Below are 14,587 nucleotides of genomic sequence, written 5' to 3'. Positions count from 1 at the left end.
AATGGTAGGTAAAAATGTTCCACTTTTTTCCTTTGTGTCCTAAGCTGAAGAAAGCCCTTGATGAAGCCAACTTCAGATCAGTGGAGGTATCCCGAACCAACAGAGAGCTGCGGCAGAAACTTGCAGAGCTGGAAAAAACACTGAACAGTAACAAGGAGAAAATAAAGAATCAAAAGGCCCAAATAAAGCTCCACTTATCCACTAAGATGAATAATGCTCAGAATGTGGAGAGAATGAAGGTTTCTGAGACTTCTATGTCCCTAAGTCTCCCTCTCACTTTCTTAGTGTGCTATGAGGATCCAGACAGTCATGGGAGTCTAAGAAAGATAGATTTTAGAGCCTTAACAGAGCATGTATCCTCTGAGAATTTACAGCCACAACTGGGAAGTGGGCAAATTGCCTTTGTGGGACCATCTCTATTTCAGTGGAGATGCATCTTTGTAAATGTTTGGTTTCTTATTAGCTGCCAGTGTCACATTCTGGCTCCCCATCTATCTTCTCTGTGTTGATTGTACTGCACTTTGCTCTTTGGGGGTCAGTAAGCCACATAGGAAAGAGCCCAATAGGAACCAAAGTTATAAAACCTTGGTTCTCATATGGGATTCTGTCATCTAAAGGCAAAAAGAAAAAGCTGCTTTTCCCATTGATCATCTTTTTTTAATGTTATTTCTACATTTACTTTCAGCAAATAGAAACAGAATTGAGGCAAATGGAGCTAATTAAGGATCAATATCAGAAAAAAAACTATGAACAGGTAGATGATTTCTACAATCTGTTTACTATTCATTACAAAATTCCAACTTAGATACACTAAATATCTTCCTATTTGTTCTCTGCCAGTCATTGAGTATCCAGAGATTCGTATCTGAAATGAGTAACCTGCAGAAAGAGATGCAGCTGTTAGCCAAGAGCCAATATGAAACTTCAGCACGGAATAAACAGCAAGAGCTGCGACTAATAGCAGAGCAGAAAATGAGGCAGGAATTAGAAAATCGATGTCAGGTAAAAGGTTTCTTAAGATTCTTTTCAAAGATTATGAGCAGATGGCCTGTGCCTAAACCAGAATTATAGCATCTAGGTTTTCTAGATTCGATAGTAGAAAACATATTTAAAATTTGTTCATTTTAGTTAAGTTCTTAGAAGAGTAATACCTAGGAAGAAGCCTGAGCTTGGAATATGGCAAATGTTTTCCATTTTCAATTTAATAAGTGTTTACTTTTAAAGAAAAGCTAGAGTTCACATTTGCAAAATATCAGTTACTAAGTAGTCAGACTTCTGAAGTGGATTTCATAGTCTTTAGGAAACGTATACCCATTGATTCTTCCCTATAACATAGATGCATACCTGTTGCTATTATAGGAATTTTAGCTATTCCTAACCTAGTAAAAAAGTGTGACATTAGATTGCTACAAAGGTACTTCAAGAGAGCATTGAATTCTTGTCTTCAATAGGGATCGTCTGCTATGAAAGGTATCTCTCCAATTCTGAAAAGAGACATTAATCACTTTCTCTCAGCAGAATTCATAATTCAGATCAGAATCTGTAACAATATACGTACTGTAGAGTGTGAATTAGACTAGTGATAAATTTGTATCTTGTATTTTGGTAGCACCTGAAATTCAAAAGTTTATAGAATACTAAAATACTACTTTCATAATTTGTTTGCTGTATTACAAATTTGAAACTTCTTTTATATGGTACATTGGATGTTTTTAAAAATCTTTTTCACATCTTCAGGAATTGGGAGAAACTGTTAGACACCTGAAGAAATGTAAAGAGGCAACGGAGAACAAATTGAAAGAAGCCAGTGTGGAATCAGAACAGGTGAGCCAGCCCATAGCCATAAAGACTTAGGCAATAGCCTTGAAATACACAAGTGAGTTCATCAGTTTTCATGAGTACAACAGGCAAGAACCAATAATTTACTAAGTAAAGTTTCTATTGTAAAAAATAAGTAGTTTTTAGATTAAGAGTCTATGTCTTGATAATAGGTAGTAGAATACTAAGATATTAATTGAATGTTGAAGTCTCTAAGTTTTGACCACTAAATATAAGTGAAGACCACCATGTGTGTTGATTTTACTGCATTATTTGACTTGAATTAAGAAAATTGGAAATTCTTTGTTCTATCAATAACTAGAAGCATAAAGTATGTCCTAATATGTGAATTTGCTTTCTCTGTTCTAAACGTAAATTGGGGGAGGACTGGGAAGATCGCAGAGGGAACAAGGTTGCTTTCCAAGCTACTCTGTGGTGTGAGACCAAGATAGCAGATAAACAGCTCAGTGAGGTGGGTGAAAGAGGGATTTTACTGGTATTTAATGCTGGACTCTCAGAACAGCTTGGAGACTCAGAAGGTTGGATATAATAAAATAAAAGAAGAAAGCCCTGCCAGTGCTAGTGGCTGCTAGAGCTAATACACTGTGGGCAAAGCAGGGAGGGGATCTAAGAGAACCTGCATTTCAGGTGGCACAGTGGTGTGTCTTGGTATGGAGAAATCAGAGATCAAGGACACTGGCCGACTGATCCGAAAGTGTGCCACACTATTAGCCTTGTGTGACAAAGATGCTGTGTGTCTTCTGGTGGTCCACAGAGAGCCAAGACAGGAGCCATCTTTTCACTGTGCTGTGGTGGCTGGAAGCTGTGGGAGCAAATCTAGGAGCCTGGACCTGGAAAATATGAGCTGGGTCTGAAAGTCAGGCTTGCCTGATGCCTGCCACATGACTCAAGAGTGTGCCTAGGAGACCAGGAGAAATTCAGGCCTCTAGAATGTTTTACCTGGGGAAATTCAGGTTGTTGAAACCTGAGAGATTCTGGGTCCCTCTCTCTCTTTGAGTCTATTGACTTGCAGGATCAGCTGGGGTGGGCAGGAAATTCAGATGGGCAGGAGTGACTGTGCTTGGGGACTGAGCCCAAGGCCAGGAAGGGTGAGATCTGCATGTGGCATAGGTGGTGCAGGATTGGCTCCTCCACTGCACAAGTGTGGCCCAGGGGAGACTCCTGGGGTTCATTCTCCCAGCATGGATCAGCAGCTGCCAGACCCTGGAGGTGGTCTGGGAATTTGAGGTGTTCTGATTTAAAATTCCCAGACCAATCACCATTCAGTGAAGCACCTGGGGCCTAACTAGACCTAAGCCCTACCTTCAGGACCTCCATCGATAGGAACTCCTCTCACAGAATTCTACAGTGATCCCATCGTGAGAGTGGAGAACAGCACTCTTCAACCCACTCCACCTCATACTGCCACAAGGGAAGCCAAGAATTTTTGAACTCCAACTGGCAACTAGATGAGCAACACAAAAATAGGCAAGGATTTGCAGCTAGTATGCTAGTATTCTTGTGCGTGGTACATATGGAAAGAAAGACATTTGGGAACAGTCAACAAACATATATTCTCATTGACAGTTTTTGACCACCACAATAGAAACAATTACTTAAGTTTTCATCAAGAACTTTTTTTTTATTGTTTGCCTGTGTACTAAATTATTCATGGACATTTATATTTGTCTCTTTTCTCATTTCTAGCATTTTTTGAAGGTAGTTATTATTCATGACTGTCTTTTGAGGGCTAGGGTTTTTGATTAGTATGTTTTGGGTTAGTTTCTTTTTTTTCCTTGTCTATTTCTCTTTACTTTCTTTCTCTTTTCTTTGGCTAACAGACAAATTCTATTGCTCTCTCTTTTACTCTTCCTTTAATTTTTTATTTCTACTTTCTTTCCTCCTCCCTCATAATCACATCCTATATCTCTTCAACATTCTTTCTGTTCACTTTTGAAATAGCAAACCCTTTTGCAAACTTATCGTTTTAATTTTGGTAATTGCCTATTATACCAATTAACATGGTAGATGTCATAATTCGTACTAAGTATTTAGTTTAATGCTATATATTGTTTATATTGGTGGTGGTTATTATTTGTCTCCCCCTAAACCATGAAGTGCTAGAAACCTTCAGGGATACTGAGTTCATAAGGTAGGAACTCTGCCACCTCCAGTTCATACTGACAAATGGGTAAACACACAAACAAAGTTAAAAAGCAAGAGAACAAACCATCCCAATATAAAATACCTCAAAATGAGAATCCACTATAACACAGTGGGGGAAATATCACAGAAAAAATTTAGAAAGTTTATAACTAAACTGATTTGCAAAGTGAAAGATGATGTAGGGAATGGAATCAGAGAGAAAATACAGGAAGTGAAAGATCACTTCAATAAAGATAGATTCTGAAAAAGAATCAAATGGAAATCCTCAAAATGAAGAAATCAATAAGCCAAATTAAAAATTCAATGGAAAGCATCACCAATAGATTAGACCACTTGAAAGACAGAGTTTCAGACAACTAAGACAAAATATGTAGTCTTGAAAATAAAGTTGCCTATGAAAAAATGTTAGGAGACTATGAACAGAATTTTCAAAAAATACAAGATAACATGAAAAGGCCAAATTTAAGAATCATTGGAATAGATGACGGCTCTAAAATACAAACTAAAGGAATACACAATATTTTTAATGAAATAACATCAGAAAATTTCCCAACTCTTAAGAATAAATGGGAAATCAAATAAAGGAGGCAAACAGGACTCCATGTGTTACAATTACAACAGACTCACACCGAGGCACATTATTATGAAAATGACTAATATACAGAATCAGGATAGAATTTTAAAGCTACTATAGAGAAACAACAGGTCACATTTAAGCATAAAGCAATTCGGATCTCAGCTAATTTCTCAACCTACACTTCTCAAAGCTAGGAGGTCTTGGAATAATATGTATCAATCTCTGAAAGAATATGGAGACCAACAAAGAATATTCACCCAGCAAAATGAAGCTTCAGAATTGAAGATGAAGTAAAAACTTTGCACAATAAACAAAAGGAGTCATAACTACAAAACCTACACTACAAGCATGAATAAAATATTTCATGAAGAAGAAATGAAAAATAAAATTATAAATCAGCATATGGAGGAAGTATGCTAGAAGAATAGTTGATCCAAGGAGAAACTAATACAATTAAAAATCATCCCTCAATAATAACATTGAATGTAAATGGCCTAAGCTCATCAATCAAAAGACATAAGCTGGAAGACTGGATTAAAAAATAAGACTCAGCAATATGCTGTCTCCAAGAGAATGACTTCATAAGCAAAGACATCCACAGACTGAAGGCAAAAGGATGGGAAAAAACATATCATTCACATGGATCTTATAAACAAGCAGAGGTTTCTATTCTCGTATCAGTTAAAGAAGACTTCAAGCCAAAATTAATCAGAAGAGACAAAGAAGGTCATTTCATACTGCTTAATGAAATTACACTTTAATAAGACATACCAGTCATAAATATTTATGCCCCAAACAGTAGTACATCTGTATACATCAAACTCTTCTCAATATCAAGAATCAAATAGACCACAACACAATGCTTAATGACATTAGCAGGCCTCTCTCATCACTAAATAGATATTATTTTTAAAAGGTAATAAAAAAACTAGAGAACTGAATAATTCAATTAATAATTTAGACTTATGAGACATATATTCATTCATCAGTGACTGACCATACTTCTCAGCAGAACATGGATCATTCTCTAAAATAGACTATATAAAGCCACAGAGAAACTCTTAATAAACACACACACACACACACACACACACACACACACAAAATATCTTGCATTCTATCAAATCATAATAGAATAAAATTAGAAATCAACGATAAAATAAAAAAGAAGCTACTCAAACACCTTGATACTAAAAAATATGCTACTGAATGATGAATGGATAGCAGAAGAAATCAGGGTGAAATAAAAAATACTTAGAAATAAGTGAAATAATAATATAACATATCAAGATCTTTGGGACACTGAAGGCAGTTGTAAGAGGAAAGTTTATAGAATTGAGTTCATTCATTAAAAGAAAGACACCAGGGGCTGGAGCTGGGGCTCAGCAGTAGTGCTCTTGCCTGGCATGTGTGAGGCACTAGATTTGATTTTCAGCACCACATGTAAATAAATAAAGGTCTATCAATAATTAAATACACACACACACATAAAAAAAGACACCAAAATATCTAACATTATATCTCAAGGGTCTAGAAAAGAGGAATAACCATTAAAAGCAATAGAAGACAGGAAATAAATAAAATCTGAGCCAAAACCAATGAAATTGAAACAAAATATTTCCAAAAATCAATGAAACAAAAGTTGGTCCTTTGAAAATATAAAAGTGATAAACGCTTAGCTAAGCTAACCAAAAGAAAGAAACAGGGAAAAAACTCAAGATTATTAAAATTTGTGATGAAAAAGGATATATTCACCATAGACACTACTGAAATACAATAATCAGAAACTATTTGAAAATTTATACTCCAATAAAATAGAAAATTTGAAGACATCAACAAATTTCTGAAGACATATGATATGACCTACCCAAATTGAACCATGAGTTCATAGAAAATTTAAACAGATCAATTTCAAGTAATGAAATTGAAAATGTCATCAAAAGCCTATCCACTAAGAAAACCCAGGACTAGATGGATTCTGAACTGAGTTTTTACCAGACCTTTAAAGAAGAGCTAACACTAATCATCCTCAAATTATCCTGCAAAATAGAAAGGAGGGAGCTCTTCCAAACTCATTCTATGAAGCTAATATCACCCTGATACCAAAACCAGGCAAAGATACACCAAGGGAAGAAAACTTCAGATCAATATTCCAGATGAACATAGATGCACAAATTCTTAACAAAATCTGGCAAACCACAAACAAACACATATTAAAAAGAAAAATACTGCATTATGATCAAGTGGGTTTTATTCTAGAGACTCAAGTTTTGTATAACAGATGGAAATCAATAAATGTAACTCACAATATAAATAAGTGTAAAGGCAAGAATCACATGGTTATCTCAATTTATGCAGAAAAAGCATTTGACAAAATACAGTATCCATTCATGTTTAAAACACTAGACAAACTAAGGACAGTAGGAACATACCTCAACATTGTAAAACCTATATATGGCAAACGAAAGGCTAAGATTATCCAAACAGAGCAAAACTGTGAAAACATTCTCTGTAAAAACTGGAACAAGACAGAGATGTCCTCTTTCACCATTTTTATTCAGTATAGTCTTTGAAACTGTAGCCAGAGCAATTAAGATAAAAGAAATTAATCAGATCAAATAGGGAAACAAGAGCTTAAGCTATCTATTTGCCAATGTCATTAGCCTATATTTAGAAGATACAAAAAAACTCCACCAGAAAACTTTAAGAACACATAAATGAATTCAGCAAAGTAGCAAGATACAAAATTAACATCCATAAGTCAATTTTGCTCCTATACACCAAAGATGAATCAGCTGAAAGAGAAATTAGGAAAACTATGCCTCACTCATACACTGGGAATCAGTCTAACGAAGGAGGTAAAAGACCTCTATAATGAAAACTACAGAACACTAAGAAAACAATTGGAAAATACCTTAGAAGATGGAAAGCTCTCCCATGTTCTTGGATAGGCAGAATTCATATTGTCATAATGGCCATAATATACAGATTTAATGCAATTCCTACTAAAATTCCAATGACATCCTTCAGAGAAATACAAAAGATAGTCATGAAATTCATTTGGAAAAATAACAGGCCCAGAATAGCCAAAGCAGTCCTTAGCAAGAAAAGCAAAGCAGAAGGCATCACAATACCAGACCTATACTGCAAAGCTGTAGTAACAAACACAGCTGCTATTGGCACCAAAACAGACATAAAGACCAATGGAATAGAAGATATAGAGAAACCCACATAAATACAGTAATCCTCATACTAGACAAAGGTGCCATAAAATACATTGAAGAAAAGACAGCCTCTTCAACAAATGGTGCTGGGAAAACTGGATATCCATATGTAGCAGAGTGAAATTGAGCCCCTATCTCTCACCCTGCACAAAACTCAAAGTAAATCAATAACATACAAACCCTGCCCCTACTAGAAGAAAATGTAGGTCCAATACTTGAAGATGTCAGCTTAGGAACCAACTTCCTCAACAAGACTCCTAAAGCACAAGAAATAAAATAAAAAATAAATGGGATTGGAATAATACTAAAATCTTCTTTGCAACAAAGGAAACAATAAAAAGCATGAAGAGAGAGACTACAAAATGGGCAAAAATCTTTGCCCCCTCCACCTCAGATAAGGCATTAATTTCCAGGATGTACAAAGAACTCAAAAAACTTAACACACACAAAAAAAAAAACCCAATCAATAAATGGACAAAACTAAATAGACACTTCTCAAAAGAAGAAATATAGTCAACAAATGTATGAAAACAAGAGATGGTCAACATCTCTAGCAATGTAAAGTAAAACTATCCTGTTTTAACCTTAACTCCAACCAGAACAGCAATTTTCAAGAATACAAGTAACAATAAATGTTGGTGAGGATTTGGTGGAAAGGATCCACTCATAAATTGTTGGTGAATCTGTAAATTAGTACAACCACTCTGGAAAGCAGTATGGAGATTCCTCAACTTTGAATGGAACCACCATTTGACCCAGTTATCTCACTGAAATTATAGTGTATATACAATGGAATATTACTCAGCCATAAAGAAAAATTAAATTATTGCATTTACCAGTAAGTGGATGAATCTGGATACTATCATCCTAAATGAAATAAGACAGTCTCAAAAAATCAAAGATTGAATGGTCTCTGTTATATATGGGTGCTAACCACAATATGGTGGGTGGGTAGGGAAAGAATGAATGAAGTTTATTGGATTAGATAAAGGGGAATGAAGAGAAGGAGGGTAGATAGGAATAGAGAAGACAGTGAAATGAATCTGACATAACTTTCCTATGTTCATATGTGAATACACCACAGTGAATCTGAACATTGTATATATCCTATTTAGAATAAGATATATTCTATGCTTGTGTAACTATATAAAAATAAATTCTATTGTCACATATAACTAAAAAGAACAAATTAAAAATAAACTTAAATTGGCCTATTTGAAAGTATTTTAAATCATACATTTTTAGATCTAGGAAGGCTCTTTGAGGTTATAGTTCTCCCACAACCACCCTTTATTTTCTAGATTTAGAAAACAGACATTCTTAAAGTATCACTGCTGTCAATTTATCATTGTCCCTCTTGTAGCCACTGAATCACAACATGATTTGTAGAATGGTATATTAGGAATAGTATGTACTCTGAGAGACCCGAGTTTGAGTGCCAACTGTGACACTGACTGTGTGCACTTAGGTAACTTCCCTATCAGTTACCACATCCACACAACAATTATTTTATTCTAATAGATATCTCTGAGTGTTAGCTCCTTCTCATTCATCATACAATAGATGTCATGTACAAAGCCATTTCAAGTACCTTTTCTTCCATTCCTGGTAGATGCTAGAGAAAGACAAGTTTGGTTTGGGAAAAGTAGAATTATAGTTGTTATCAAGATGCACAAACGGACCTGGAAGACATTTTAGCTTTGTAGTTTCTAAAAGTTAAATAACACTGTGTTCAGTTTTCTTAGCTTCCTACAGTGTGCCCCCTATTGACCTAACTAATCTGCTATAGGTAGACAGCAGTGCATACTTCTTGAGGACTTACTCTGTGTCAGATACCTTGCTGGATGAGGGAAATCCAGATTCCGGTGAGGGATGTCCTGGAAACATTAACAAGTGCATGAAGAGCAGTGAGCCTGTATGCATTCCTTTAACCCTCATTTAGAAATTAACGTATGTATGAATAGTTTACAAGGACCTTGCAGTCAGAACTTAGGTCTTTATCTAGGTAAAAGTCTGTAAAACTAATAGAAAAAAAATCCTGTATTCAGATAACAGCTAACCTACAAGAAGCTCACCGCTGGTTTCAGTGCAAGTTTGATGGCCTGCAACTTGAATTGACAAAAAATCGGTTGCAGAGGCTTCCCCGGGAAGACATATGGCTAGAAGAGGTAAGGTTAAGATGCCTTAAACAATTTCAAGTTTATACCTTCTCAAACTTCAAATTACAGAAGTTTTATATCATCTAGCTACTCTTTTATTAATCTTTAGATTTCTTTAAACTACTTCTAATAAACCAACGAACTGATTTTTTTCTCCAAAGAGAGGAATGGTGGAATAAATCTGACCAAACTCTCCTGTATGAATATACCATAGTGGATTTCACCTTTATGTGTATCCATGATGTACTAATTTAAAACAAACTATAAATAAATAGAAGAAAGCCTAGTAGAGTAGAGGAAAGGGAACAGGGAGAGGGAGGAGGGGGGCAGACAGGGGATGTACTGGGGACTGATGTGGAATAAATTATATTTCATGTTTTATAATTATATAAAAATGAACCCCAATATTATATATAACTACAATGATAATAAAAATAAGTTAGGGGCTAGGATTGTGACTCAACGGTAAAGTGCTCACCTACCATGCATGAGTCACTGGGTTCGATCCTTAGTACCACATAAATGTAAAGTAATATATTGTGTCCACCTAAAACTAAAAAATAAGTATTTTAAAAAAATAAAGTTATACCTTATTTCTAATGTCTAGGTTAGGACCACCTTACCAGATGAATTAAGTGACATTCACAGAGGCCATTAGGTGCTAAGCACTGTACTCCGAACAGACAAATGTACTTTCTTTTCAACAGGATCAAGATACAAGACATGATTTTTCCAATCAGTCTGCTCTGCATCGATGGGAGGCTAAACAGAATCTTGGATTCATGCCCAAGAAGTGTCATTCTGAGGTAGAGAGGAAGTGAGGTCCTTGACAAAGGAACTTCTTCATGTGCAGCTACACCTCCACGATTCTGCAAGCCACACAACTAGGGCTGGCCTGTTTGTACAGTCATAAGAATGTGAAGTCTTTGATGTGGGCTGAAGATTTTGGACCTTAGTTAATCTTTTACAAACCTTATAATCACTACAGAACCACCCTATCTTTGTCCCTTTCCCTATTTTCCACCCAATAAATTTAGTTTGTTGTATAATAGGAAATGCCATTGCATGATATTTGGCTATTTCTTATTACATTCTATCAAAAAGTATTTAGTGAGGTGTTAAATGATATAATACTTTGAGTCAGTACTAGTCTCATATCCAGTAGATCATTCCTGGAAAAAGTCACCTGGAAAATGGTAAAAACTCTTCCACTGCTTTATAAACATACACATTTCTATACTGAGTAATCACCAGTGTTATCTTTAATAAGACTAATACCTATGTTCTTAAATAACATATCTCAAAGTTTATATTTACAACTTCCTAGATCATTAAAAGAAAGCTTTTTGAGCATGTCAGTATGCTCTATTTAAGGAAACTGCCTCATCAATGTTGATTTCCCTTAAAATATTAATAAGTTGAACTTTGTCAGGTATTGAGTGCTGGATTAGGTGATGCAGACCTAAGGTATATAAATGAGTTGGTATAATGCCTATTTTAATATTTAAGTAATGGTAGCTGCTGATATGAAGACCTAAATGAAGTTTATGATTTTGTAATTTGGTGGAAATTAGTTTGTTAAAAAAAAACAATTATATATTTGATGGAAATATCAAATGTAAGACTGTCAAAGGTTGAAGAGCCCACCACTCACTACCTGAAACAAAAGGGTAAAACTTAATATACTGTTTACTGTATAGTAAAAGAGAGAACTATGTTATTCAGGCCTATTTCCTCCCAGAGCAGAGCACACTGTTTATCTCATACAGGATTGGGAGGAACATGGAATTCAAGGATTTGAAGACTTTCAGAAGCTTGGGTAGGTTCTACTATCTATAGATGTATAGTTGGTTAGGTGATACTATTGTTCATTGAATGGGCATTCAGAGCCATGTTTGTCTGACTTTCAGAAGTGAGAGACTGTCATTGTTCAGCCATGTAAAAGCATATACACTAGAGCAAGTTGTCACTGATCTAATGGACAAGTTTAAAATTGGTCTTGATAACTGCTTGTTACCATGGCTTTCAAACAATCAATCTCTTCCCAGAAGGTGGGAACATTTTATTCTTTGTTCTCCCTTTTGGTCTTCATATCCCAGGACAGCAGCTCCATAGAAGCATTTCAGACTGAACAACAAACATTAAACAACTATTTTCTAACCTCTCTGGTTAGAAAAAAAAATTCTGACTATTTAATTATTTATAATTACTTTGATGCTATGGTGTGAATGTGTCCCCTCCAGAATTCATGTTGCAATTTAATCCTCATTGGGGTGGTATTGAGAGATGGGGCCTTTGGGAAAATGGTTAAGTAATGAGGGCAGAACCCTCATGAAAAGGCTGGAGGTAATTAGCATAGTTCTTTTTTGCCTTTCTACCTTCCCCCATATAATGACAGAGCATTGAGCCCTTACAGAGGACATCAGCAACAAGGCACCATCTTGGAAGCAGGGAATAGGATTCTTACCAGATGCCTAACCTGCCAACACCATGTTTTTGGACTTCCAAGTCTGCAGAACTGTGAGAAATAAATTTCTGTTTTTTATAAATTTATACTCTCAGGTATTTTGTTTAAAGCAAGCAAAAATTAACTGAGACATTTATTTAAGGGCTTTTAAGTTGTTTGCTACATCTCCAAGGCGTGGGTTCTGTTGTTTACTGGGTCAGCCAAAATGACTGAACATGTTTTTGATGATCTCCTTAAGTTGTTGAATTCCTATTAACATCCAAAGGATTAATTACTCAAAAAGAGATCTGTTTCTTTGGATGCTTTTATATATCTTAAGGAGATAGAATCAGTTGAGGCTATTGGGGAGAAATGGTCTTGAAATAGTCTACCAAAAGTCCAATAGAAAAATTAGCCTTGGTCCTGGCTATTGATACTGAAAGCCTTGATCCTGAATTTCATAAAGGAAAAAAGATCCCATTTACCACACAAGAGAGATTATCACTGTAAATGGATTGTAAACACATTGCCATGATTATTGTCATGATGGTCATATATATATGCCAACAATATATATATATATCTCCTCATCCAGAACAAGGACATTTTTCCTCATTTATTGTCATCAAAGAGTATCATTATTGATAAACTTACTGTAACATCCTTTTGTTTAATTGTTTTTTAGATTGGATATTAATAGCTTGGGAAAAAGAAATTATAGTAGATTGATGATCATTACTAGTGAAACTTATAGTTGTTATTAGTAAGGGAGACATGAAAACTAAATCTCAGAACTATATAACCCTAAATCACTAAAGAGCAGAGTAAAAGAGTATGACCAGAAGAATATGTGAGAGAGAGTATGATAAGGATATGTAAGAGAATAGGACAAAAGAATCCTGTTCTGACCGTCTCAGGCACCTGCTTGTTCTAAGGATCTTAGGTTAGCAGTCACATGCTATAGATCATCTGCTTCCGGAAGTTTTTTGGAGAACTTTGAGTTCTCTAGTACATATAACTTTCTAATTCTATTATGACCTTTTCTGTTTTTCTAGAGGATTGAGAGTAATGTGGACAATGGGATCCCAATTAAAGGGCAAAGTTTAGATAATTCAAATCATGAATAACAGTTCTAACTTAATGTGTTCCTCCCTATATCATTAGATAGAGCATCTTTGGCAGGAAGCACAAAATCCAAACATTTTTTTTCTCCATTGTTAGTGCTTCGGCTTCTTGACAGACAAATGCTCTGTCCATCCAGAGAAAACAAATGCCATTATTAATATGTATTTGTAACACTTAGAATGAAGCAATAAAGATTTTAAGTAAGTATCTACTTGAAATTTTAACTAGTTTTAGTCTAGTTTTACTAGATCTTTTTTTAAAAAAATAGGAATCTTTTTTTAATTTTATTTAGTTGTTGATGGACCTTTATTTTATGCAGTGCCGAGATTTGAACCCTGTGTCTCACACATGCTAGGCAAGTACTCTGCCACTGAGCCCAACCCCAGCCCGGTTTTACTAGATCTTATCTTCAAGGATCTCCTAAAATTTGGCAGTGGGAAAGATTTAGTGGGTTTAAGACAGATTTCTGGAACCTCTCCATAGATATTTTTATTTTGTTGTTGATGTCCTATAAACTGTCCTTGAATAAGGACTTCAGTTAGAGTAGCCTACGCAGAGTGATCCCTGAGAGTAGGTGAATAAATGAGGTGAATACTACAATTGCCCTGGCGGCACATCAAGGAGAAGTTAAGGTAGAGCCTAGCAGGTCCCTTGAGCTAAAGAGCTATAGCTGAGAGTCCAAAGTCAAAGATAGCTGAGATTCTAGTACAGAGTACCAGAAAGCAGAAAATTGCACAGAAGGAATATTTCAGACATCTATAGGGGCTGAGTACTGGTTATCATATGCATGTGGGAAAACTACCCAAAGCTGGAGAAAGAACCTTCCAAAAGAGGTAGAGGTAACAGTACCTGGCACATAAAAGTAGTGCCATTCTCACTAGCCAGAATTAGAAACCTCATGATTTTCTGGGCATTCAGTAGAGTATACAAAAGGATCCATCTTATCTCCTTAGTAGAGACTATTTAGACCTAATGTGATTACCACTGTAGTCCTACCTAACGAATCTTAAAAGTAAGACCCAATGATCTGTTTCCAAATGACTATGTTCCCAGAATAAAGCTTTAAGAATAT

General features: G+C 35.5%; 1 protein-coding gene across 2 annotated transcripts in view; it reads left to right on the top strand.

Moving 5' to 3' along the window:
• The window catches only part of Ccdc150 (coiled-coil domain containing 150), a 107,231-nt gene extending 96,466 nt beyond the window's left edge, over positions 1-10,765 (top strand). Inside the window, exons 21-26 of one of the 2 annotated variants that reach the window (XM_076866119.2) lie at positions 45-239; positions 686-754; positions 841-1,002; positions 1,738-1,824; positions 9,834-9,953; positions 10,652-10,765. In XM_076866119.2, coding sequence (XP_076722234.2) covers positions 45-239; positions 686-754; positions 841-1,002; positions 1,738-1,824; positions 9,834-9,953; positions 10,652-10,765 — 747 coding nt within the window. The remainder of the gene's footprint in view (positions 1-44; positions 240-685; positions 755-840; positions 1,003-1,737; positions 1,825-9,833; positions 9,954-10,651) is intronic. The other variant, XM_077110262.1, reaches the window with a different exon arrangement.
• Positions 10,766-14,587: the final 3,822 nt, after the last annotated feature.

This window comes from Callospermophilus lateralis, chromosome 9 (genome assembly GCF_048772815.1).
Source record: "Callospermophilus lateralis isolate mCalLat2 chromosome 9, mCalLat2.hap1, whole genome shotgun sequence".
In the NCBI taxonomy this organism is placed as follows: domain Eukaryota; kingdom Metazoa; phylum Chordata; class Mammalia; order Rodentia; family Sciuridae; genus Callospermophilus; species Callospermophilus lateralis.
This window is presented reverse-complemented; position numbering and strand designations above follow the sequence as displayed.